This window comes from Eucyclogobius newberryi, unplaced genomic scaffold (genome assembly GCF_026437365.1).
Source record: "Eucyclogobius newberryi isolate DKJ021-1_F unplaced genomic scaffold, fEucNew1.0.hap1 SCAF_3, whole genome shotgun sequence".
Classification (NCBI taxonomy): domain Eukaryota; kingdom Metazoa; phylum Chordata; class Actinopteri; order Gobiiformes; family Gobiidae; genus Eucyclogobius; species Eucyclogobius newberryi.
In genome coordinates this window covers 4,005,041-4,031,557 of record NW_027315945.1, presented here as the reverse complement: position 1 = coordinate 4,031,557, position 26,517 = coordinate 4,005,041, and the positions used below count along the sequence as shown (strand labels likewise).

The 26,517-nt window shown below is 44.6% G+C and overlaps 1 protein-coding gene across 1 annotated transcript in view; it reads right to left on the bottom strand.

Annotated features, from left to right (window-relative positions):
* Window positions 1-26,517, bottom strand: part of znf385d (zinc finger protein 385D) — a 168,939-nt gene that overhangs the window by 34,146 nt on the left and 108,276 nt on the right. Inside the window, exons 3-4 of the mRNA XM_072460720.1 lie at window positions 17,706-17,813; window positions 7,942-8,113 (exon numbers count right to left, since the gene is read on the bottom strand). Of these exons, the coding sequence (XP_072316821.1) occupies window positions 7,942-8,113; window positions 17,706-17,813 (280 nt within the window). The remainder of the gene's footprint in view (window positions 1-7,941; window positions 8,114-17,705; window positions 17,814-26,517) is intronic.

Sequence of the window (26,517 nt, the reverse complement as noted above, 5' to 3'; positions counted from 1 at the left end):
ATGTCCCCCACACACGTGTCCCATGTCCCCCACTCACGTGTCCCATGTCCCCCACACACGTGTCCCATGTCCCCCACTCACGTGTCCCATGTCCCCCACTCACGTGTCCCATGTCCCCCACTCACGTGTCCCACTTCCCCCACTCACGTGTCCCACTTCCCCCACTCACGTGTCCCACTTCCCCCACACACGTGTCCCACTTCCCCCACACACGTGTCCCATGTGCCACTCACGTGTCCCACTTCCCCCACTCACGTGTCCCATGTCCCCCACACACGTGTCCCATGTCCCCCACACACGTGTCCCATGTCCCCCCCACACATGTCCCACTTCCCCCACTCACGTGTCCCCCTTCCCCCACTCACGTGTCCCACTTCCCCCACACATGTGTCCCATGTCCCCCACACACGTGTCCCACTTACCCCACTCAAGTGTCCCACTTCCCCCACACACGTGTCCCATGTCCCCCACACACGTGTCCCATGTCCCCCACACACGTGTCCCACTTCCCCCACTCACGTGTCCCATGTCCCCCACACACGTGTCCCATGTCCCCCCCACACATGTCCCACTTCCCCCACACACGTGTCCCACGTCCCCCACACACGTGTCCCACTTCCCCCACACACGTGTCCTATGTCCCCCACACACGTGTCCCACTTCCCCCACTCACGTGTCCCACTTCCCCCACACACGTGTCCCATGTCCCCCACACACGTGTCCCATGTCCCCCACACACGTGTCCCATGTCCCCCACACACGTGTCCCATGTCCCCCACACACGTGTCCCACTTCCCCCACTCACGTGTCCCATGTCCCCCACACACGTGTCCCACTTCCCCCACACACGTGTCCCACGTCCCCCACACACGTGTCCCACTTCCCCCACACACGTGTCCCACTTCCCCCACACACGTGTCCCACTTCCCCCACACACGTGTCCCATGTCCCACTCACGTGTCCCATGTCCCACTCACGTGTCCCACTTCCCCCACACACGTGTCCCATGTCCCCCCCACACGTGTCCCATGTCCCCCACTCACGTGTCCCACTTCCCCCACACACGTGTCCCACTTCCCCCACACACGTGTCCCACTTCCCCCACTCACGTGTCCCACTTCCCCCACTCACGTGTCCCACTTCCCCCACTCACGTGTCCCACTTCCCCCACAGACGTGTCCCATGTCCCCCACACACGTGTCCCACTTACCCCACTCACGTGTCCCACTTCCCCCACACACGTGTCCCATGTCCCCCACACACGTGTCCCATGTCCCCCACACACGTGTCCCACTTCCCCCACTCACGTGTCCCATGTCCCCCACACACGTGTCCCATGTCCCCCCCACACATGTCCCACTTCCCCCACACACGTGTCCCACGTCCCCCACACACGTGTCCCATGTCCCCCACACACGTGTCCCACTTCCCCCACACACGTGTCCTATGTCCCCCACACACGTGTCCCACTTCCCCCACACACGTGTCCCATGTCCCCCACACACGTGTCCCATGTCCCCCACACACGTGTCCCATGTCCCCAACACACGTGTCCCACTTCCCCCACTCACGTGTCCCATGTCCCCCACACACGTGTCCCATTTCCCCCCCACACATGTCCCACTTCCCCCACACACGTGTCCCACGTCCCCCACACACGTGTCCCATGTCCCCCACACACGTGTCCCACTTCCCCCACACACGTGTCCCATGTCCCCCACACACGTGTCCCATGTCCCCCACACACGTGTCCCACTTCCCCCACTCACGTGTCCCACTTCCCCCACACACGTGTCCCATGTCCCCCACACACGTGTCCCATGTCCCCCACACACGTGTCCCATGTCCCCCACACACGTGTCCCATGTCCCCCACACACGTGTCCCATGTCCCCCACACACGTGTCCCATGTCCCCCACTGTGAAATATGCTGTGCAACATATTTTTACATTTATATTTGACCCAAAGTCAGATTTTTTTCAAGTAATCATAAGAAAACATTTCCCCGCCCACTTCTACTGGTCCCTCCCCTTCATGTTACGAGTGACAGGTTGAACCAATCACAGTTAAGTATAAGCTCCAATCAAAAGCAGTTGTTTCTTTGCTTTGAGGTCAAACCGGGCGTTCAGCTCCTGCTCAGTGCATTCTGCAAAAACAACTTTCTCAAATCTAAATCTCATGTTCTTATGTTGTTAGCCTCAGCGCTACAAGCCCCTCCCCCGTCAGACAAGCCCCTCCCCCGTCAGACAAGCCCCTCCCCCGTCAGACACTGATTCAAGTGTTTACTGCGCCGCACACTCTGCCACCATGAGCGGGGTTTGCACGACCAAAGAAAAGCTTCACAAACTCATTAAACACAAAGAAATCATTCTGTTGTGAACGGCAGGAATATTTTACGCTCGCAAACGAACGAGCGAATCAGGAACAAGCACTTCTGATTCTGGCCACGTAATCTGATTACTAACTGTTGTGTTGGACAAACTGAAAGAAGTTGGATGAGAGAAGTTTAAGAGCCTTTTCATGACGATTGATCTCTGTTGGTTTGTGGATTACTTAGTTACTTATTGTGCATTACTTAGTTACTTATTGTGCATTACTTGGTTACTTATTGTGCATTACTTGGTTACTTATTGTGCATTACTTGGTTACTTATTGTGCATTACTTGGTTACTTATTGTGCATTACTTGGTTACTTATTGTGCATTACTTGGTTACTTATTGTGCATTACTTGGTTACTTATTGTGCATTACTTGGTTACTTATTGTGCATTACTTGGTTACTTATTGTGCATTACTTGGTTACTTATTGTGCACGTTCATTGTAAAACCTGTTCTAACATTATTGCACTGCACTGAGCCCTGTTTACGAGCTCATCTTCACTGAGCCTCACATAAGGTCACGGGTGGAGGTGGTGATGTCACGGGTGGAGGTGGTGATGTCACGCGTGGAGGTGGTGATGTCACGGGTGGAGGTGGTGATGTCACGGGTGAAGGTTGTGATGTCACGGGTGGAGGTGGTGATGTCACGGGTGGAGGTGGTGATGTCACGGGTGAAGGTTGTGATGTCACGGGTGGAGGTTGTGATGTCACGGGTGGAGGTGGTGATGTCACGGGTGGAGGTGGTGATGTCACGGGTGGAGGTGGTGATGTCACGGGTGAAGGTTGTGATGTCACGGGTGGAGGTGGTGATGTCACGGGTGGAGGTGATGATGTCACGGGTGGAGGTGGTGATGTCACAGGTGGAGGTTGTGATGTCACGGGTGGAGGTGGTGATGTCACGGGTGGAGGTGGTGATGTCACGGGTGGAGGTTGTGATGTCACGGGTGAGGTTGTGATGTCACGGGTGGAGGTGGTGATGTCACGGGTGGAGGTGGTGATGTCACGGGTGGAGGTGGTGATGTCACGGGTGGAGATCCTCTGCTGTTTCTAAACTCGTTCGGAACTCGTTGTCCCTCAAACCTGATTTGTTCAAAGTGTGTTTATTTCCTGGTGGTAATTCCCACTGCTGCCACTATGCTAATGCTAATGCTAATGCAAATGTTAACACTAATGCTAATGCTAATGCTAACACAAACCATGACTCACAAAAAGGTGTGAGGTTTCCTTTCTGGAGTTTTCTGGCCCAAAAGAAAAATGCGAGACAAAGGCAAAGGTCCAGAGCAGGTTTACAGTGCATGGGACAGGAATGTGTTATTCTATGGTTTTGGTGGAATATTATTTGTTACAAAATACATTCTGATATTTGTAACAAATAGAAATGATGCCACATGCAAACACAAAAGGTGCAGTGGGCACTACAGTTAACAAAAACATGAAAGATAAAGAATGTGCATCAAAGAACCTCCGGAGGCCACATGTTTTCTTCAGCTCAGAAGTTGCTTATGCAGGAATATCAAAGATCATTTGTGCTGACACTGGAGTTCTCCAGCAGAGCGGATCTGAGCAGTAGAACTCTGATGACGTGTGTGCGCGCTGCAGAAGGCTGGATCCAATCAAACACAAAATCCTCATGTGATCTTATCATATATATATATATATATATATATATATATATATATATATATATATATATATATATCTTATCTGTCATGAGAACATGTGATGCACCAAGTATTAAATACATGGTACATCCAGCTCCACCTCAGCTCCTCACTTTTGGAAACGCATTCTAATGTAATACATCTAATAAGCTGCAGAAATATGCCTCTAATACGAGGGTTTGTGTTTCATTTTAATTTTACTGCAAAGAGAACTAGTCTGAAAATGATAGTTTATATTTGTGGATTGATAGTTGCTGCGCAGTGATATTTGGGAGAAGGTTTGGGTCTGATCGTGTTTATGTGGATTTAGAAACAGAATCACTGTGGTCCAGTTCAGATCAAAATATCACATCTATATATATCACAGGAAAAGGATTATGTGGTTTAATGTGCGTTTACTACAAATATGATGTCATCTCTTCAGTTGTATTATTGCATGTGAAGGTGCATCGGAGCCAGATGAAGTCCTGGACGACTAACGAAATGCTTTATTCCATGAACACTGCAGTGTCATGAGAAAAACATTATTATTGGAGTTTTTCCCCGTTTTTCTTCAGTCAGAGGCGTCGCGGTTGTATAAGAGCAGGTGGGCGTCCTCTGGTGGCAGAGTTGTGTATTACAAGATAAACACAAGACAAATGAAGCCTGACAGATGACCGGGTGAAAATGTTTTCACTGGGTTAAGTGTTGAGTGACCGGTTAATCATTTGACCCTGAACACATTTGACCCTGAACACATTTGACCCTGAACACATTTGACCCTGAACACCTTTGACCCTGAGCACATTTGACCCTGAACACCTTTGACCCTGAGCACATTTGACCCTGAACACATTTGACCCTGAACACATTTGACCCTGAACACATTTGACCCTGAACACATTTGTTGTTGGACAAAACTTTGTATAAAACAAGCATGTGATTAAGATTTTTTCATACTTTTTAAAGGCCTTAATTCAGTTAGTTGATGACCTTTTGATCTGGTTTTAGACCTTTGGGACCATTTGGCAGTAAAACAAAATAGTAAAAGAAATATACATATAATGTGACAAATATTGTACAAACCATTGTCTGGTCGTATAAATCTGCCAGTGGTGATTGTTTTACTCTCTTTTTATGTTTGCTCAGAACAAAATGGGAACAGAGTCATTTACGTCCATAAGAAGCGCTTAGGTCCAATTGTACTTTGTTTTGGAGGCACATCTCTTCTTACATAACTGTTCTGCACTCACACAATAACAATGACCAAATGTACCTATTGTACGTTCAAATAATGTGACATTAGCAGTGAGCAGCTCCTCCTGCTGGATCTGGATTGCTATAAAAAGAAGCAAATTTGCACGTCTATAATTTGTGTTTTTTCTCACTAATATGCAACTTTTTTATGTTTAAAATCTTGCACACTTGCTACTTATTTCTGTTCCACCTTTTCCTGCAGATTAGAATGATTAACATCTTGTAGAGTTGTATTTAACAAGATAAATGGCTGTTTTTTGAGAGGTTTGCATGTTTTTCCCTCTCTATAAGTGGCTTTAAAACGCCTGTGTCATTTCTTTTCTCATAAAAGCAGCCGCACTTTCACGTCCTGATATTTTGAGGTCAGGTCAGAGCATGTAATGAAGATAAATGAGGCACATGCACTCGTACAGACACTGTGTTAAGGATAAATAGTAAGTGTAATAATAGAAGGCAATAGTAAGACATTATTATAGACAACGGGAAGCACCAGCAGCTGGATTTAAACCTCCAACTTTCTGTCGGGAGTGATCTTCCAGGGCCCCGATTTTCATCAGCAATAAATACTTTATAAATTCCACTTTTCTCCACATCAACATTATCTTACACAAAGAACCAAGGCCACACTGTCCAAAAGCAGTGCAAACCATCTGAATTATGCATTCAAAATGACCCTGACAACGTGCATAATTAGACTTGTACGACGGCTCGGAGGGACTTGTACTTTGAATGTGTAATAAAGTCAAAGTGTGGAAGACTTTTCCAGGACTGAGCTCCAGATCCACAGAAGTAGATTTCTGGACTAAGTGAGTCACATTAACTAAGCCACAAATGTGTTTCTGCTTCAATTCCAGTTTTCATTTGGGGAATGATTTTACCATTGTCTCGTAACAATTCAAATCTATTAGGATTGGGTATTGGCCATTCTAATAATTATGAATCTATTAAATGAGCGAGTAGTTTGCTGTTTACAAGTTACTGTTTAATACAATCCAGAACTAAAGTTAAAGCAATGTTTTCAGGGTTTTATTGTAATTGTGAATCAGTCTCTGTCGTGTACAACAGCTTCATTTTAGTTTAAATATAAAGTTTTTTCACTATTTTATCAAGAGAACAACATTTTATTGATCAATATCAGTAAAAGTTATATGTGCAGGGTTTAAAATAAAGTGTGTTTTTACAAACATATCCATAGACACAATATTAGAAGGTGGAGAGTGAATTAGATGTCCAGATTTTGCAGCTTTAGGGAGCAACACGTGATCTATGCTTTGTTATTTACCGATTCATTTAATGACAAAGATAAACTCCAAAAGCCACATTTCAGGCTCGTTGCCGGTCATCGCCAGTTTCTTCCCTGTTCCCTGCCGTAATGGCGTCCTCTACAAATGTGGTCATGTGATGCACGAGTTCTGTTCAGCCGACCAACCAAGAACTGTCCAGCGTCTTCAGTGAACCGCATCAGGCGTACAAGTGATCCAACAAGCACCCTGGAAGGTCGAGCTTCCAAAGTGCTCCTGCTCACTTTCAGGCCCTGCAACGCTCTAGCTCAGGAGGAGCTCTGCACCCGAGCGAGATGATTGGATCAGAGAGACTCAGGTGAAAACAAGACGGCACAAAAGCAGATCGAAACAGACAAGACTCATTTGTCACCAAACGCTGACTTGATCGTGTAATGAATCCTCGTATTTCCAACGATGCTGACTTACACGTTGAGCCACAAATACAAAGAGTAGTCAAATATTGCTTTGCGTTCATGTATAAAATGGTCCGTCCCGTTCTCTCCTGGACTGATCCCATCTGACCACCCCACTGCCCGGTGCGGCGATGGCCCAGCAGCTTTCATATCGGAAAACAAATCTAATTCCTGAGCTCTGTGTGTTGATCCGGCCCACGCTGGGATGATCCAATCACGAGAGAGCGGCGCCAAATCCTGCAGCGACGGAACGAAGAGACACACTGTCCCGTCTGCGCTCGGTGGAGCCTCAAGTGCTTTTGTTCAGGTGAACGTCTTCAAATGATACGGACAAAAAGGCTTGATCAACTCACAACTGATTTTGAAGTATATTAAACAGGTGCTAGTGTTGCCTGTAGGGGGCACAAGACATGCTCGCAATTAGGGCGGGGCAATGAACCACATTTTCAAATAGTCAGTGATCGGCCCTTTAAAGCAGATGTCCACAGCCGATCCTTCTGTCACAAACAACACGTGTCTTGTAGAAGAGTTCAGACTTTTGAGCAAGAAGTTTGACTATTATTGTGCGTTAAATTGAACTAATTTTCCTCTGGTTTATGTTCATGAAATCTATATTGAAATCCATTTTTGGTGGTTTTAGAAGGAAACAAAATGAAGTAATATGAATTCTTAGCAGTGTTGGTGAGATGTTTCAGTATTGACAAGGTCATCATGAGTTCTTAGAAGGAAGAGTGATTCAACCTGATGGTGCAGCACAAAACCCAAACTGTCCCAACCCATCAGACCTATACTCTACAGCATTCCATATTCCCAAATGCAGTGGAAGTGCAAGTGGAACATAATAATTAACCACAGAATATCACAAAATATCAAAGATCCATGTGATTTTGTCAAATTAAAAGATGCTTTAAACACATTTAACATGGTCAGCCTGGTGCAGATCGTTATTATCTTATGTGCATTACTCACCTCTCCGGTCCGTCGCCGTGCCGTTGGGGATCGTTAATGTGGTGATACTAGCTGCCTCTGGATTGGTCGTTTCCTTGGTGATGGCCAACGCTTTGGGCTTGGTCTTGGGTGAGTCCAGGGCCTTTAGCTTCTTGGCGTGTTTGGTCCCCTTGTAGTGGGCCAAGGCCTGGCTCTGGAACACATGAGGGGGGGAGAGAGGGGGAGAGAGGGAGAGAGAGGGAGAGAGAGGGAGAGAGAGGGAGAGAGGGGGGAGTTATAGAGGGAGGGAGGGGGAGAGAGGAGGAGACGTCAGCACCAGTGGGGCCTGGGCAGAGTTCACAGCAGCAGCCACATGTTTGCTCCATGTGGGACATTCACTCGCTCGGTGTGTTTAGGGAACGGAACAGTGAGATCTAAAGAACAAACTGTTCTTCACACATCTGACTCACAGTGAGAACAAGTAGGACCTGCCATGGCAATATGGGCCTTCAGAGAAATATGGGCTGGATGGGCGGTATCCACATGCAAGGCTTGATCACGTTCACATTAAGGCCCTAACACAGAGCGCCCCCCTTGGGAGATTAAAAAGTCCGGCCTCTGGGACAGAGCAGAATTAACGCTTCACTGCTGCATATACAGAGTTTCAAGCAGAAGACGCACCTGCATTACTTCTGTCACTGTGGAGCACTTTTACCACTGCAGGTCCACGACCATCACACACAGGCTGCTTTCTGCACAGAGCTGACTCGTAGCACTGCATTTATGTTTCATTGTCTTCAAAGCCAATGGGATCAAACGGAAAGTAATCATCCATCCATCTTCTAATGCTTATCCGGGGCCGGGTCGCGGGGGCAGCAGTCTAAGCAGGCACTCCCAGACTCCCTCTCCCCAGACACTTACTCCAGCTCCTCCGAGGGGATCCAGGGCAATCCCAGGCCAGCCGAGAGACAGAGTCTCTCCAGTGTGTCCTGGGTCTTCCCCGGGGCATCTTCCCGGTGGGACATGCCAGAATCACCTCCCCAGGGAGGCGTCCAGGAGGCTCCTGAACAGATGCCCGAGCCACCTCAGCTGGAGGAGCAGCAGCTCTACTCCGAGCTCCTCCTGTGTGACTGAGCTCTTCACCTTATCTCTAAGGGAGCGCCCAGCCACCCGGCGGAGGAAACTCATTTCGACTGCTTGTATCCGCGATCTTGTCCTTTCGGTCATCACCCAAAGCTCATGACCGTAGGTGAGGTCAGGAACGTAGATTGACAAATCGAGTAAATCGAGAGCTTTGCCTTTCGCAATACCCGAGATACTTGAACTGTTGGTTGAATAAGTTTTTGTTGGTTCAATCCAGTGTCATTCAACCAATGTCAGAGCGAGGCAAGAACAAATACAGAATATGAATGTACCTTTACAGGCAAGTGCCCCCAAAGTGTCTGAGGTGTGGCAGTAGTTTGTCTGAGGTGTGGCAGTAGTTTGTGTGTCTGAGATGTGGCAGTAGTTTGTCTGAGATGTGGCAGTAGTTTGCGTGTCTGAGATGTGGCAGTAGTTTGTCTGAGATGTGGCAGTAGTTTGTGTGTCTGAGATGTGGCAGTAGTTTGTGTGTCTGAGATGTGGCAGTAGTTTGTGTGTCTGAGATGTGGCAGTAGTTTGTGTGTCTGAGGTGTGGCAGTAGTTTGTGTGTCTGAGATGTGGCAGTAGTTTGTGTGTCTGAGGTGTGGCAGTAGTTTGTGTGTCTGAGATGTGGCAGTAGTTTGTGTGTCTGAGATGTGGCAGTAGTTTGTGTGTCTGAGGTGTGGCAGTAGTTTGTGTGTCTGAGGTGTGGCAGTAGTTTGTGTGTCTGAGATGTGGCAGTAGTTTGTGTGTCTGAGATGTGGCAGTAGTTTGTGTGTCTGAGGTGTGGCAGTAGTTTGTGTGTCTGAGGTGTGGCAGTAGTTTGTGTGTCTGAGGTGTGGCAGTAGTTTGTGTGTCTGAGATGTGGCAGTAGTTTGTGTGTCTGAGGTGTGGCAGTAGTTTGTCTGAGATGTGGCAGTAGTTTGTGTGTCTGAGGTGTGGCAGTAGTTTGTCTGAGATGTGGCAGTAGTTTGTGTGTCTGAGGTGTGGCAGTAGTTTGTGTGTCTGAGGTGTGGCAGTAGTTTGTCTGAGATGTGGCAGTAGTTTGTGTGTCTGAGGTGTGGCAGTAGTGTGTGTGTCTGAGGTGTGGCAGTAGTTTGTGTGTCTGAGATGTGGCAGTAGTTTGTGTGTCTGAGATGTGGCAGTAGTTTGTGTGTCTGAGGTGTGGCAGTAGTTTGTGTGTCTGAGGTGTGGCAGTAGTTTGTGTGTCTGAGATGTGGCAGTAGTTTGTGTGTCTGAGATGTGGCAGTAGTTTGTGTGTCTGAGATGTGGCAGTAGTGTCTGTGTCTGAGGTGTGGCAGTAGTTTGTGTGTCTGAGATGTGGCAGTAGTTTGTGTGTCTGAGATGTGGCAGTAGTTTGTGTGTCTGAGATGTGGCAGTAGTTTGGTCGTGTGTTTGAGATGTGGCAGTAGTTTGGTCGTGTGTCTGAGATGTGGCAGTAGTTTGGTCGTGTGTTTGAGATGTGGCAGTAGTTTGGTCGTAATGTGACGCTCCTGTTTGTGTGGCTCTGACCAGTCGTGGCGCTGACTGAGGCAGCGCTGGATTTAAATACTTTAAACTCAAAAATAGAGTGAACGTCAGCACAGATCACACCAGTGACAGTGACAGCGGACTTCTTTTGATTTTTTAATTAAAGTGTCAGAGGAGAAGACAGAACATCGCCGCCACAGTCCGAGCACACAATCACTGTCAAGTTATAGATAGATGCATGTTTACTGGGCCCACATTAATCTGCTGTGGAAAGAGGCCATTACGCATATTAATTAGCCACTGCTATCGGGTCGGTCACTTCAATAGCCGACAAGTTTAACAGAGGTATACAAACATCAAAAGGCAATATGACAGTAAAAGTCGCCTAAACTAAAAGAGCCTGACACTTTTCTGCTGCCTGTTAACAATTAATCATTACATCACAAAATATATCACCTCCAGCCCCCTTTATATGAGTATCGGCCCCCAAAATCCTTATCGGTCGGGCCCAATAATAATAGGTTGAGTTCATAAAATAATGACTAAACTGTCTGTGGAAGTACAATTGACTTTAACCTTAATACGACAGTGTTTCCGCATCAATAACGCACTCAAAAGTTGTGTTTTGATTGACTTCTACTTGTCTTGTGCTAAGTATGTTTATAGTTTGTTTTGTTGCTCTCTGGTGTTCTGTTTTTTTGTATTTTGACATACAAAAAACATATCATCTCAGAATCTCAATCCCTTGATCTATGGATGAATTGCCCAGCCCTAGATCTTAACTGCAAACACTAAACAGAGAGACGTCCGGGAGCTTTAAGTGGGACGGCGTTTGAGATGTCCTCTGCTGTCCTGCCACAGCTGTGCCCAGAGAACAAGACATGAGCAAGCAGCTCTATTTGTGTGCGCGCTCTTGGACTGTCCACAGAAGAGTAATGGGACAACACTGCACCGCCTGTGGGCTCTGAAGGGGACAGTTAAAGGACAAGTAGTGTGCATTATTTCTATTGTTATCAGCCTTTAAACATGCTCTTATGAACGTTTAGTTTGGCATCTCCTGTTTTAGAACGAAAAAAACAACAACAAATATAACAAAAGGAAATAGCATCTGTATCTCTACTATTTTTTGGAGCCACTTAGTGGCTGCAGAATAAATTCCACACAGTTGAATGTCACACTGGCCTTTTCACCATGGTCTCAGAACACAGTTGTACTGATCGTAATTAGACAGTCGAAATGCTCAGAACGGGTCTGGAGGTGGTTTATGGAGTTAAAAACAGCAGAAGACTCTCAGAGCCACGTCACAGATGGAGAAAAGGTCAGTTGTTTTCAGAAGATTCAGAACGGAGTGTTTTTTAGGCTCGGAGAGGACTTTCTAACCAGAATTCATCTCATTACTAAATCAGAAATGTCATCAAACATAATTGAATGAAACCAGGTCAAATTTACTAAATAAAGGTTTTGTTTATATAATATTTTTATTAAAAATGTTCAATATTTAAATTTTGTTACCAACATGTCATATTTAACGAAATCAATTCAAGTTTTCAATGAAGTAATTTGAAAGGAACCATATATGTAAGATTAAGATTGTAAGACTATGTTCCAGATCCGAGGTGAACATGTTAATTACACTGTGAATTAAGACAATTGCGGCTAGCTTTTTCAGAGGCTAATGAGCAACCAAGTGAAATGTGAGTGTGCATTTTATATTAAATCCAGCAGCAGGAGCAATGTTGCTAAAGGAACACACCGCTTCAGTACAGAACGTAAATTCACTTTTCCCTTTAATAAAAACAATAACAGAATGTATTTATGGTCAAATCATTATGTGTAAATATATAGAAATATAGCAGCACCAACTCATCAGTGCCCAATCTTGTCAGGTCTCGGAAGCTAAGCAGAGATGGGCCTGGTTAGTACTTGGATGGGAGACCACCAGCCAGGAGCCAAAAGGGGGGCGCAGGTTGTCAGGAATGACTACAGTGTGAACCAACCAAAACAAAGATGGTGACACCTGGTGACATACGTGTTGCAGCTGCAATTGATTCTGTTTTAGCTGAAATACAGACTATTTCTTTTGGGAAACAAAAGCAGCGGGAAGCGGAGGAAGAACCTCGGCAGCTGCAGAATCACATCATCATAGTTGTGTCTAAGTCGGGCCCTCTTATGGATGACCAAGTGGACGAGGCTGCATAGCTGGAGATCATGATCATGTTAGACACGTCCTAAAATGCAGCTGGTCTTCAGTAGTTCAGAGTCGTGGTCACTAAATATGAAGTGGAGGAACATGCTTGCATCTAAAGTGTATCAGCAAAAGTCATTCGTCGCCATCTTCTGTACATCCCATACAAGTAAGGCCCTGGCTGCAGAGCCGCGGTGAGGTCAAATGGCCCAGCAGTTTCAGGAACCGCGGCACTGCCATATAGCCTCATGGCTAACCCTAACCTTAACCCTGACCCTAACCTTAACCCTAACCTTAACCCTAACCTTAACCTTAACCCTAACCCTTAACCCTAACCTTAACCCTAACCCTAACCTTAACCCTAACCCTAACCCTAACCTTAACCTTAACCCTAACCTTAAACTTAACCCTAACCTTAACCCTAACCTTAACCTTAACCTTAACCTTAACCTTAACCCTAACCCTAACCTTAAACTTAACCCTAACCTTAACCCTAACCCGGCGCGGTCTAAAACGGCACGGTCAAATAGCGCAGCAGTTTCAGGAGCCGCGGCACAAAATAACATGGCAGTTTCGGCCGCGCGCCGCGGCTCTGTAGACAGTCCCATAAATGAAATGTGACCAGTCGTGATATTTTACTAGATCCATGAGTGACACATTGCTGTGATTGGTTAAGCACAAATGATGGTAGGTGAGCATTAAATGACGCTTCACCCAATCAGCTTGAATTATTTCACATAGCCCTTACCATAAAACGCCGGACTAAAATGAGCTCCATTTCAACCTGAAGTTGTTCTTGAACCTTTGGAGTAAAAGCATTTGGCTGGACTCTTTGTGAAGCTAAGACTCTGTAGTTATGGCTTTTTAAAATATAAATGTGACCAAGCTCTGCTCAGAGGAAAATTAAAATTGTCTTTGGTAAATATAAAGAGCAGTAAAGCTGGTGTTGGAGGATGGTCTGACTGACACTAGTTTGGTCATTTGTTGGGTTTCCATAAATTGTTTTAATTTTAGGATAATGTTTTATTTGTTGTTTTGAAGTACCGTACTTTTTGGACTTCAAGCCACTACTTTTTCGCCCCACGATTTGAACCCTGCGGTCATGATAACTATGACTCAGAGTTGAGACTACTGTGAAAATCAAATTTCACTTTTGTCTATTTGTGCTGCCAGAAAAGATGAACTACCGATATATGAACCATAAACCAGGTCAACAAACACTATATGAACCATAAACCAGGTCAACAAACACTATATGAACCATAAACCAGGTCAACAAACACTATATGAACCATAAACCAGGTCAACAAACACTATATGAACCATAAACCAGGTCAACAAACACTATATGAACCATAAACCAGGTCAACAAACACTATATGAACCATAAACCAGGTCAACAAACACTATATGAACCATAAACCAGGTCAAGGAATCCCACAATCTGACAGATAAACAGTGAATTCTTCCATAGATTTAAACTACAGGGATTCCACAGTGTTGTGATGTCACATAAATACAACTTATTTAAAGGATTTTTTAGAATCTTGTAGAAATGGAACATCACTTACAACAGCTACATTCACATTTACTAATTGCACATGGCGGTAATGCAACACTCGGATGCCAACCGCCATAAAACAACAACAACAACAACAACAACAACACACGATGTGACAATCCGACAGAGAACGATGCCCAGGTAACCGCGGGAGCAGTGGAGAGTGCGTTTGCAGTCGGCTTTGTTCCGGAACAGAGAAGTTGTTCCCACTTCAGCCGAGTTGAAGAGCCATTTTTAGCCTCTCATAAATCTCGCTGCCCCACTTAAGAACTTTGATATTTGTTCTTGCAGCAGGCAGGTAGCGGCTCACATAAACGAGGGAGGATTAAAAGCAGCTCATCAGAATGGTGTTCTGGGATGACACTGTGGGCTTTGTCATAGTAACACTGGCAAGAAAACGTAAGTACTTTTTTCTTTGTTTGAATAAAGTAAACATGTGATAATGTATCGATAATTAAAGCAGGGTTGGTTCTAAAACCTCGCACAGCAACGCTCGTTAGGATAGGCAGCGAAAGGCCAGGTATTCATTTGTTTGAGCGTAAGTGAGGACTGCCACGCAACTGTTTTGACCATTGCAACTCAGGCAACTAAATGTCGTATTTATTTTGTTGAGGACTTTTTGCCACCCAGGTGTTATTAGACAGGACAGCGTCGTTTGAAATGGGGACGAGACTGGGAAAGGAAATGTATAAATTGTCAGCGCCAGATTGGAACTCATGCGGTTACACAGGTTACTGAGTGAATTCGTTACGTGCGTGAGCCTAACTGCCGCCGTTTTGTCTCTTCGTGGTCTCGATCGTAGCGAGGGAGGAAGTAAAGAGGCGTGGCTGAGGCTGACACGGCACTCAAACCTTCAAGAGAAAAGTTGTGGCCCTGTAAACAGCTTTCTAACCCGTGGACTCGATCAGAGTTTGAAAGACGCCATGACAAGACTTGCTTATCTGAATTACCTGATTTATTGTCAAAAGATATATGATGTCAACCTTAGAAGACAAGATGCATTTCAAAGTAATTGGATCTCTACAGGGGACTTTTTGTTGACTGGACTTGGAATAAACTCAAGTAGATATGTCACCAGTAAGAGCAGGATCTGGAAGAGAGATACAAACACCGACACACAATCTTGAGAAAAGACCCACGAGGGCCAGCAACCAGGGTCTCAACTTCATCCTACTAAACTGATCACATGGCGACAAAAGATCGTCAACCGGCTCGTAATGGATGCAGATTCGTGCAGGTTTAGGACTTGCGAAGGGACGACGCTGGGATAAATGAACGCGCAGAGGAAGCAAAGTGACAAGTTGACGGTAAGGAGCAGGTAACTGGCAAAGCAAAGAGGCTACTCATGATAGGGAAGAGCAGAGAGAAGGAGTGTCAGACAGGACTGGGGAGAAGGTATAGCTGTGGGTGAGGTTGCTATAGGTTCTTCAATTATAACTGGTGCAACTGTGGAATTCAACTTTGAAATTCAACACATTCCTTTGAAAAAGTGAGCTTCAGGCAGCATGTGAGTGGTGGTTTAGGTCTTCTGTGTACGTTCAGGTCATGCAGCAGTATTACAATATACTGTAACTCAGGGGATATTCATGAGGCTGTGTAGTTTGAGTACAATTTCCCCTACACAAAAATTATCCACGAATAAAGCTTTTTTAAATAACTTTCAGACACCTTTGCACTGATATTTCATCGTCTATATCTTCAGATAAAGTATGTGGGGAAGTGTAGGGCGTCGCTGCTTCCGGTCGACTCAAATGTCCGGATGTGCCTTTCCACCTTCTCTTTATTGAGTTTTCTCTGAGCCACGCCAAAATGATCAATATTTAAAGATCATGCAGCGGACATCGGGTCACGGGTGGATGAGAACAGACAGCGTGTTAACGGTTTGTTTCTCAATGTTTATAACCAGCAGATTTTTAGAAGACTAAGAGAACTGAAAGGGGCAAATCACTTGGGTCATGGCTGATTCAGTTGATGGGTTTCAATAAAGAACACAAACATCCTCAAGTCGGTCAAACAAACGTTTTTGTAAGATCCAGGACAAACTCACAAGACACAATGTCTGAGATTCAAACGTACTTTGCAGTCAATTCTTGTTCTTATTTGTTACTTCTTTTACACTGTGTCCGAAGTTTGAAGTCTGTCAGAGCGACTCTCTGAGAGGGTTTAGGAGCTGCTGTGTGTGGTGCCCTCTCATTCACTGTGTAGCAGTGGATACAGATAATGGTTCGGACACACAGCTCACTGCGTTCTCCTCGCAGCAGGTCACATGACTCTGGCGTCTGAGCAGAAAAAAAGTAGCAAAACTACAATATAAAATAGATTTCTGACACGCACACCTATGAACTATTGATCATTGTCCTGGATCTCACATCAAACAGAAAGATTAATCATCTTTCTGCCTGTGATGGTGATCTTTTTAAGGCTAAAGTTAGCGGCTAAGGTTAGCGACAAACGCTAGCTAGCAGTTTCTGTTCATATTCTCGAGTTCCAGAGCTTTGTTTGAACAGCTCTTCTGCTTCAGTCGGTTGTGTCCAGTTAAGACCTGTCGTCGACTTTCGCAATGCATTGTGGTCTATGTCGACCGGTCTAGTGACCACTACTTTTCAAGGAGCATTTCACCTGATGGACTTACAGACGCCACTAAAAATGGAGGGACCCCTCAATAGTGCCCTCTGTAGGATTAGTGTCTAACTAAAGTAAATGTCCGTAATGTCAGTAATGTCATTATATTTAAAGTCTTAAGTTAATTACATTAAATAGTGTGTAATGCTCATTGTAGTTACAGTTGATGTTGTTTCAAACACAATAAATACAACACAACATTCATAAATAAGATCTGTCAATATCTAAATGTGTGTCAAAAGCCAAAGTGACTTTAGAGTCTGCTCGGAAGCGATCAGCCAGATTCACATCATAACTATCATGACATCATAATGAAAACCAAATTTAAACTAAATTACAGTAAATCCGGCAGCGGTCTCTATTTTGTCGAAAGATGTAAGTCTTGTTTTATTGAATTATATATATATATACAGTCCCCTCAGACCTCAGATATGCTGAGATGTGCAGCCATAAAAATAGACAGGAGAATTAATGTTGGACATTTACTTTTAAATGGCTGCAGGAATCACCGTGCGACACATAGAAGTGAAAGAGCTTTGGTGTCCTCAGAGGACAAAAAAAATTCTGCTTCGAAATGGAGAAACTCCAATTTTTTAGGGACGTAACAACAACTGAAATATAGCGATATCGCAGTGTCAGAATCATACATAATATCATGTGCTCTCACTATATATTGAATTATGACATCCTTTGATTAAATGCATCAACAGAGGGAACTAGACCATGATCCTTTGCTCCATCTGACCCCCCAATCTTCTTGTCGATGTTCTTTGAGTGAGAGTGATTGATTGACTGACTGACTAATGGCCACAGTAGGCCACATACACCTTTCACAGTGAAGTGTCAGACCTGGGAGTTGAAGCGCAGCTGGCAGACGCTGCAGGACACGTGCCTCCTCTTGGGGCTGGAGCTCAGGCCCAGGGTGTGGTTCAGGACGGCCTTCTGCACCGGGTCCATCTGAGGACACAGGACAGGACAAAGAAACGTAAGATCACAATTCAGACACAACAGTAGTGTGCAGATGACAGGAATCAATTATTACATAACCCACGACATTTTCCTCCTTCATTCCAGTCCATACGCTCCCATGCTGGAAACAATGACATTTTCTGAGAGAAATGAGGATGGTTTGTATGCATTATTATAGGTTTAAGAACACATGATGCAAGATTGACTATTTCTGAGCTTTATCCCTGTTCTAATATTGTTCTTCATCAAAAACTTTGTTCACGTTTGTTTCATGAATCCTGTTTACGAGCTCCTCTTCTCTGCTCCTCTGAGCCTCACAAAAACACTTGCTTTCAAACTCATCAGATTGTGCTGTAGAGACATTATGCTCATCTCAGGTATTTAGTATTGATCTATAACATAAGTAGATCATAATTTGTTGTAAACTGTAATATTGATCTAAAATGGCTTTGTAATCGAAACAAGTCCATTGACTTCCTGTTCAGAACTGCAGAACAGCAGATTGACATTTACATGTTTTTAATTTTCAAACGGGTGTTACTTGAGTTTAAATTTTACAAATAGTCTATTTTACTGTACGATAGGGACACGCGCTGGAATAGTTTAATTCAACTGTTTTTGACTTTTTTCGGCTGGATTTGAGCGTTTTTCGTTGCGTTCGTTGTGTTGTTGTGACGTGAGCTAGCTCCGAGCGAGCCCACCAGCCCCCCCCCGCGCCCTCCGGCCGCGCTAAAGTACGGCGTGTCGTCGGTACACGTTTATATACACGTTTATATACACGTTTATATGAAAGAGGAACTTCACCAACGATCGGGACACGCACTGGAATCGCTTTAAATTAACTTGTTTTGACTTTATTCGGCTGGATTGAGTGTTTTCGTCGTGTCGTGGCGATGTGTTTTGGCTCTGAGTCCCCCGGCTCCGGCCCCGCCCCCCGGCTCCGGCCCCGCCCCCCGGCCCCGCCCCCCGGCTCCGGCCCCGCCCCCCGGCTCCGGCCCCGCCCCCCGGCCGGCGCCGTACCGCGTTTCCACAAAGGAGGAACTCATGAAACTGCGGAGAACAGTCGTCTTACCCGGAGATCGTCACGTTATCCCGGCGCAATACTGACCTAACCTAATACTGATGTGCAATTCTGTCATATGTGCAATTGCTGTGAAATTCATGTGCAATTCATGTGCAATCCATGTGCTGTCGTGACACATATTCATGTGCAATTACTGTCGTGATCACATGCAATGGTATTTATTTATTTATTTGTCTGTGGGAGTTTTTATTTATTTGTAGGAGATCTTCTACTGAAAGTGTTTTTCAGACTTCCTATAAGTGATCTGTTCTTCTGTATCTGCCTCTGTATCTACCTGCGTTGCACCAATGAAATTTCCCCATGTGGGACAATAAAGGAATATCTTATCTTAACTAAGTACAGGGATGTGGGCGGGGATAGGGGGTAGGTGAGCATTCATGCCTCAGTTGCAGGACAATACAGATTATACTCAAACATGCTGGACTCCTCATATACCATAAATCCTCCCAGACTCGAGCCTTTCTGCCTCACACCACAGTTCTGACATTAGCACGTCAGGGTAAGCTAGCTTTGGTTCATTTCCACATGATCATTTCCTCTGCAGCCAGTGATTTTCAGTACAAACAATATTTTAACTTAATTTGAACTAACAGGAGCATGTTTGAAGGCCAATAATCCTACACATAATTCAGGATGTGTCCTTTAAACACAAATGCTGTGAGTAGTGTAATAAAAGCGTGCAGGGGAGCGTCCTGCTGGGCTCGGCCTGTTTAAAGCGGCTCCACTCCGCGCTACCTTTTGGGGAAATAGGACACATCAAAGAAGTACAAATTACTGCAAATCTGCTGAAACCTGCTGAAAATGTGAAAGAAAAAGAAAATGCCTGCAGGCGTTAGCAAAGTGCTCCCAACTTTAGAGGGCGTGTAAGAACTCAGCAGGCACAACCCAAAGTGGAGCACTCCCCCGTGTGGACTGATACAACACACACGTGTGTTTGTTTATTAGCGCGACGGAGCGCATCGCATCTCTCGTCTCCCGTAGATTTCCGTCTTCTTCTGAGCCAGCTCGAACAGTCTTTCTCCGTCTTCATTTTGTCCCGTACACTGAGGGAACTATATTATGATAGATCAATGCGCTTAGCCACCCGGGAACGTGCTGCTCTCCTGGGGACGAGCCGCACGCGGCTGCAGGTGAGCGGTAGGTGTGTTTTATGATCGATACGTGGCAGGACTAATCGGCCGTCCACGCCACGAGGAAATGAGACTCAGATTTGGGCCAAAAAAAACTTTCATTCCACCTTTAATGTGGCAGCACACATGCCAGGCTCCGATACTTCTGCATGTTCTTCCTTCTCCCCCATTTCAAGCTAAGCTGTCCTATTTAATAAAGAAAAAGATTTGTGATCATGTTAAAGGAAATCATATTATGCTTGCTCTATTTCTTCTCTGAGCCTCACAAAAACACTTGGTTTCAAATTTCCCAGATTTGTGATGTCAAAGGTAGAGATCATAAATCCTCACCAGACTCGTTCTGAGCATTTATTGCCTCCACTATCACCTACATTACAACTGTGTGCTTATTAGCATGTCATGTCAAGCTATCTTTTGTTTGCTTCCCCATAGTCTGCCACTAGATGGAGAAATAACCCAAAACAATGACGAGGGAACGCCTGGCTGAGAGAAAGCCATGTGTGGTTTTAAGTACAAACATTATTTCTAAAACTTGAGAGAGCAAAGTAAAAAGACAATCATGCAGAATGTAAGTCCTAAACATGTTCAGCATCAACATTTGAGAGCGGACTGAACTCTGAATTGCTAATTAATCTAAAGGTTAGCATGTTTTAGCAGGTATTTTATACATTGACAAATCCTGATAGAAATTGAAAAAAGCACACATCTACAACGCTAAACTGCAGTGCAAGTGTAAAAGTGTAGAATAAAGTCATATATATATTTGCTCTGTAAACATAGCAGGCCGTACTCCAATCCAAAAGCAGCACACTTTATCAACCCCCTGGTCCCATTCTTTCAGCCGTTAACATTTATGTGTGTTGGTCCTCCCGCTGCCTCCTCTGCGCTGTGAACTACCCCAGGAAGTGCAGCTGAAGTGGGGCCTCCTCCCTGTAAGCTCCTGGTTGTGACTCTGATCCCGACTGTTTGAACTGGAGCAGGACTGCAGCTCTCACAGCTCTCACAGCTCTCACAGCAGGCTACACTGCATTAACCGCCTGGATGTTTCCTCAGCCAAAACGACACATCATTCTTTGGCATTTCCTTAGACTTTCCACAAATTCCAGGGCAACTTAAAAAAGGTCCCTCATTCTGTGCAGCTTTTCACAGAGAATACTGTTCCGTCTCACTTTATTAAGCTCCCCTTCCTTCACTCACTCGGATGTTGAACCATCTGTCTAGGATAGTCACCGGTGATTTCTGACTAAATAATGTCCATGGAAGCTGGTTCTACATTGTCCTCATCTAACAAAGGGCAGGGCTAACACAGAGACAGAGACACACAGACATTCACTCTCACAGACATTCACTAACCCTAAGACCTTTACCTCACACATGTGTTTGGACTGTGGGAGGAGCCAGAGAACCCAGAGAGAACCCACGGTAACACAGGGAGAACATGTAGACTCCACCCAGAGAGATCATGTGGTGTTGGTGCACATATCGGCTGGGTGGCAGAATATTAGCCTAGGGCAAATCATTATGGATGAAAACCTGACTAAAGGAGACACATGGTTCTGTCTTTGAGCCCATAAGAACAGTAGGCTCTCTCAGGTTTGCAGTGAGACAGGGCTGTGGGTATCAAAACCAGCTCTGTAGAAATGGTTTTCTTTATTATTGTACTTTTCTTGTAGAGCCGTGCCCTGTTGTAATGTTACTGACAGTATAGTCATTATTATATCTTTTCAGGGAAGCGCGATACATAGGCCCCAAAACTGATCAACCATCGGCTGCTCTAGATTCAAAAACATCGGCATCTGCCTTGAAAACAATTAATAAAACCGATCTTGATTTTCTATTACATTTGTCATTTGCACGGTGGCAAAGGCGGTTAGCGCTATTGCCTCCCAAGAAGGAGATCATGGGTTCAATTCCAGACCAACATCACATGATCTCTGGGTGGAGTCTGCATGTTCTCCCCGTGTTACCGTGGGTTCTCTCCGGGTTCTCCGGCTCCTCCCACAGTCCAAAGACATGCATGTGTGAGGTCAAATTGGTGACTCTAAACTGGCCCAAGTGACTGAATGTGAGAGTGAATTGTCTGTAATGTCTATGTCTCTGTGTTAAACCTGCGACGAGTTGGCCACTGTCCAGGGTGTACCCCGCCTAAGGCTCAAAGTCACTGGGATAGGCTCCAGTCACCCGCGACCCCGAAAGGGAACAGGCAGTAGAAAATAGATGGATGGATTTTCAAACAAATTAAACGGCTTTCAATAATGATTTGAACATAAACAATACACAATTAGTCATTGCCATTCAACACAGACAAATGTCATCTCCCAAAGTCTGAACTTGGCTGTACACCACATGCTTTTACTGAGGGCCCCTGCATTACAAAGACCCCAAATGATGATTCCAAATGACTGAATCTCTATCTTCAAATTCTACTAATTGCACAGCCCTTGTGTAAAGGACGTTTAATGCAGTTACTTGAATTTCCATTACAATATCTGTTGAGAGACAGTTTTTGTGGGCCCCTTTACCACCATGTCTTTTTCATTATCTCCGCCGCTATGTTTGCGTCTGGCGTTTCCTTCAGATGGCTCCAATCTCCTCGTATTGCTTTTGTTTCTCATAAAAGTCGCCCTTTGGCCCCAGCGCGTTTCAATTTCCTCCCCGTGTTCTCTGAATGCAAATGCGTTTAGTCGCCTGGTTTGGTTCTGCTCTGCTCTGCTCTGCTAAGCCCGTCGCTGCTGTGTGTTGTTTGGGGCCCCTGGGTGCGTTCAGAGTGACAGGGGCCGACAGCGATGGGCTCCTCACACAAAGTGGCCCTTATCAGAGGTGACGCTGGGATCCGTGTGAGAGTGAGGGAGGTGCTCAGAGTGCAGTGGAGAAGGAGCCACATTGAACAGGACAGCACAAGATTGGCCCCGACTTTGACTTTTGGTTAAAACTCAGGTTCCTGACTTTATTCTAAACGAGCAATTATCATTTCGTTTCCACTGATGCTAACTTTTACGTTGGGCCCACATTAGCAACACAAAGCTAGCAAAGCGCGTTAGCAACAGCTGTTTCCTGTTTATAGCCGCACAGCACTCGCTTTGTCAAGAGCCACAATATATTTCCAGGTCATGATGCGTCTGACGTTAGCATTAGCATTAGCATTAGCATGACATAAAGAGAGGTTCAAACGCGGCGTAGAGGCTTTGAGAGAAGTCAAAGAAATGAGGCAAAACTGTTCCTGTTCACGCTAGCTTTAGCCACGCCCCTCACCCACACACACACACTTGGAATTACAAAACTTCTTTTTGTGAATTTGTAAAAAGTATAATTCAGGTAAAGTTTTCATGTATGTATTTATCTATTAGAAAACAATTAGAAAACCTTAGTTCTGTTTGGGTGGGGTCAATGGCTCCAGCTCTGCTTTAGGACCCAGAGCCAGACCCTGAACACAGAGACATTCTGACATGAAAAGAAGCGTTCCAAAGCACGCCCAGGCGAACAGGTCTGGGGGATCAGGACCAGTTGAAACGTGGCTAATAATTACAATAGAATCAACCGTATTATTTTGTATACATCTGAAAAATGATGTAAAAAATATTCTCCAAGTACAAAGGTATTTCATTCTGTTCATAGTTAAACTTAAATCCATGATTAACAAACTATAAAAATAAACTAACTTGTATTTAGAAGCAGGCAGGATCCACTGGGCGACACTCACTGCTGGGCTGTGTTATTTTGAGGAGGAGATCTGATCACATTTGTATACTGTCAGGGACACGCTCGGACTCATAAAACATGCATATTCATGAATAAAACATCATGTCCGACAGACTGTACAGGTATTACATGATCACGCAGGTGTAACGTAATCACACTTGTGAACACTGCGCCAGGATCAACATTGAACTGCACAAGCTTTTGTGTAAACTTAAGCTGTTCAAGGGCTCAGAACCTCCAGGAGTCCATCCCCGGCCCTCATGGATGTGCAGGAGCAAAGTTTAGGCAGGGAGCGTTCAGATCAGGCTGGCTTTTAAGTTCTTTTTTATGTTTTTAAGGAACATTATGCATGGTTTTGATTTAAAATGTCATAAACACAACCTGATCTGTGTGCCCAAACTTGCTCCCCGAAAGTCTTTTGTCCTGAGAGCTGTTACTGACCCCAAACTGCCCTGATACAGATTTATCCATCTATGTTCAAATCAAATATAGCTTTTACTGAAACAATTGTTACTCTGATTTATTCTGATGATGGGCAAGTTGTCGATGTTACAATTTGACAGATTTTGCTCAACAAGATTTTATGTCAGCACCCCATCTACTGGCAGCAACGAGAATTACCATGGAAAAAAACAAAGTCAATGGAAGCATTCAGTTGAAATGAATGTGATATTAGGCTCAGGATGAATCTGGTGAGGATTCATGGATTTAAATGGTCTCGGAGCAGTTAGAAATCTGGGAAATATAACAACAGAGCATTTTTGGCTCAGAGAAGGAGCCAAGTGTGAATGAAGTTGGAACATTGTTAATAGCTGAAAAAAGGATCCATCATTTTTAAGTTGTGAAAACATGTGTAAAAATGTAATAATTCTGTATTTTCACCCCTCACAAACTATGCATTTGTTTATCTAAATGTTCCAGAAGGCGTGTATTACTCTTCACTGTCACAGCGTGTTTTTGCTCCAGTTGAAAGTCCATTCTGAGCGGCTGGTCAATGATCCGAGCCGAGGCCTTAGCTCCACATTGCTGCTGCCCGCTCCACATTAAACAAAGTGGGATGAATGAGCTGTCAGCACCAATCCAGCGGCCCATGTGTCTCCCGGTTACTCTCAGCCAGGACCGGTCACTTAGTCTGCCGCCGAGCCACGCTGAAGGAGGACCTGGACAATTAGCAGGTCTAATGTGAAGGGAGGCGGTGGTCTTTAGCCTTTAGCACACAGGGGTACTTGACGTTTGAGGGTGTAATGCTTTTTTTCCGTCCCGTGTGACTGAGATATTTCAAAACTTTTAGATATTTTAAAATTATACAGTACAAACCAAAAATTGTACACACCTTCTCATTCAAAGAGTTTTATTTATTTTATGACTATGAAAATTGTTGATTGTTGATTCACACTGAAGGCATCAAAACTATGAATTAACACGTGTGGAATGATATACTTATAATACTTATATACTTATAAAAAGTGTGAAACAACTGAAAATACATCTTATATTCTGGGTTCTTCAACGTATCCACCTTTAGCTTTGATACTGCTTCGCACACTCTTGGGGTTCTCTTGATGAGCTTCAAGAGGTCGTCACCTGAGGTTTTCCATCAGTCTTGAAGGAGTTCCAGAGATGCTTAGCACTTTGGCCCTTTTGCCTTCACTCTGTGGTGTGTGTCCAAACTTTTGGTCAGTACTGTATACAGTTATGTGTATGTATTATGTCTGTATTATCTAACTAAAGGATACTCGCTCTAACTGTAAGATCTGTCATTAAACTGGTGCATGTTCAGAAAAATTTGATTTTACAAAAATAACAATATAGGAATTATTTCTTTGGACTTGTTTTTCCTGGAGCAGAAGTGACAGACGAGCTCCTTCTGTCTTTTTAAGTAAGTGATTTTTCATGTCACATCACAGGACACACTTTGCAGCTTTGCACTTCTTATAACGTTTTTAGATTTAAAGTAGAGATAAATTATATCTTTCTGCCAACACCTTTGTGAACAGTCTCTGACAAGTGACTCATTCTGGAAGTTCTAGAAGAAAAGTGTTACAGTCACACTATTACTTTCATTAAAAATACATCATGATTTTGGGAACACTACTACCTGCCTTTCTTGATTGTTCCACGATCAGAAGAGAGGGCGGGAAGCATAAAGGAAGGAAACCTACTCACACGGATCAGGACCTGCTCTTTGCTCTCATCACCCACTACAGCACAAGCTGGAGGTGATCAGAACATTACAACACTGAGGCCAAGAGGTGCTCACCGGCTCAGAGCCCAAGAGGAAAGAGGAAAAACACGTCAGAAATGCTCTCTCAGCCTGTGGATACTACTTGGGCTCCCAACAGAGTGAAAAAAGCAGGAAAAAAGGGACAAAAGGGAAACAGAATCAAGAAGGAATGGCGTCTCCTTATGTCTCTGGATTTCTGAAAAACTATCAAGGATTTTTAGACAACACAAAATCCCTGTTTATTTTAAACAACAATTTAAGACAAAAAGTGGTTCTTCCTAAGGACACAAAAAAGTTTATTCTGTCCAAAGCAGTGAAGAAAGTTGTAAAGAGCGCCACATAGTGAGACTAATCAGCCACTGCACAAGCGGCTTTATCAGCACAGAAGACACTGGAGTTCAGGACCACAGAGCGTTGTGCATCTGCATCTCAAAGCCACAAACCACTCTATCAAAGACAGTGATGAGAAGCAGGAGAAAAGATGGTTTGAAAGAAGAATTAAATTATGCTGTTTTTGTAAAAGAAAAAAAAAAAGAAAAATCTTCAAACAGGAAT